The sequence below is a fragment of the Fukomys damarensis genome, unplaced genomic scaffold (genome assembly GCF_012274545.1).
Source record: "Fukomys damarensis isolate Sample0158 unplaced genomic scaffold, DMR_v1.0_HiC HiC_scaffold_28, whole genome shotgun sequence".
Lineage (NCBI taxonomy): Eukaryota > Metazoa > Chordata > Mammalia > Rodentia > Bathyergidae > Fukomys > Fukomys damarensis.
Window position 1 is genome coordinate 13,835,587 of NW_022900940.1, and position 1,328 is coordinate 13,836,914.

The window sequence follows — 1,328 nt, forward strand, 5'->3', positions numbered from 1 at the left end:
GCCTCAGCTGCGGGCGCAGATGCGCGACCTGGCGCGGGGCATGTTCGTCTTCGGCTACGACAACTACATGGCGCACGCCTTCCCCCAGGACGAGCTCAACCCCATCTACTGCCGCGGCCGGGGCCCGGACCTCGGCGACCCGTGAGTAGCCTGCGCGCCCCGCGCTAACCTTTCCGTCCCGGGATGCCGGCCTTTTAGGGTTGATGCGGGCCTTGCGGTTCGCCCCGTACCTTGGCCAGCCGCCTTCTGTGGTCTCGCTGGGCTTGAGGTACGTGGGTGGGCTGGGGGAAGACTAAACATAAACAGATGGGGAAACTGAGGGCCCAGACCGGAAGGGACAGTGATTTTGCCAAAGCCTGGTTTGAAAAGGGGGTTTTGCACCCCTCTCCTTCTGCTGGACACTTTAGCTAAATGTTGCTTTTCTTGTGAACGCAGCTTCAGAACGAGCCCTCCCCCATTCGAATGAGAGTGCCACATCCAGGTTTTTTTAAATATAAAAATTCAAGAATTGATTCCTAGAAAGGATTTCTGAGCCACCCAGCGAGGTGGAGGCACAGAGATGATAGGTTTTATCTCCTTACTGGGGGGTTTCTTAAGCAAAGGAGACTCTGATGGGAGGAAGGGCTCAGATTTGGGGTCTGGATACTCGAAGTTTGGTTTCTTATGCGCTGAATACATGTTCAACATCATTACGCTTTGCCATACGTTCCGTGAATGCCATTCTGGTGGCAGGGCCCCCAGGGAAGGTTAACCAGCCCTCACGGATCTAACTCTTATTTGTGAAGGCAGAGAGCTGCAGGAGTTACTGTTTCGGATTTTAAAGTCCAAGAGGGCAGGCAACACACCCAGTTTAGGTCCTCCCCCAGCAGGGGCCGACTATTGCCCCGACCCTGTTAGGCCGGATAGGGGACTGTTTCTCCGTTTCCCTCTCCCTTAGGTAGGCGTGGAGAAGTTGGATTGCTCAAAGCCTTGGCCCTACACCTGCGGGCCTTTGAACGTTTGAGGTTTACATTTTCGTTTCTTTAGTGGAAAGCAATGGAATTCAGTCCTTAAGTTCTAAAAAAGAAGATCGTATGTATAGTAAAGAGTTGTCGACAAAGTCATGTCTTAATTTGCTACGTGACAGCATGATTTTTTAGCGAAGCAAGGGCATATCCCAGGCTAATTTTAAAGACTGGGTCATTCCAAAATTGTAGGAAACCGATAGTTATTTTTCTTGCTTAACTGTATTGGCCTTTATGTATAAATGTTTTTTTTTTCCCCAGCTTTATTTAGCTGGAATAAATTTGTTTTTGTTTAATTTTTTTTTTTTTTTTTTTTTTTTTTTT

General features: G+C 49.1%; 1 protein-coding gene across 1 annotated transcript in view; it reads left to right on the top strand.

The window, feature by feature from the left end:
- Position 1: 1 nt before the first annotated feature.
- Edem1 (ER degradation enhancing alpha-mannosidase like protein 1) overlaps positions 2 to 1,328 on the top strand; it is a gene marked incomplete at its 5' end in the record, with an annotated part of 33,054 nt that continues 31,727 nt past the window's right edge. Inside the window, one exon of the mRNA XM_010626176.2 lies at positions 2 to 141. Coding sequence (XP_010624478.1) covers positions 2 to 141 — 140 coding nt within the window. The remainder of the gene's footprint in view (positions 142 to 1,328) is intronic.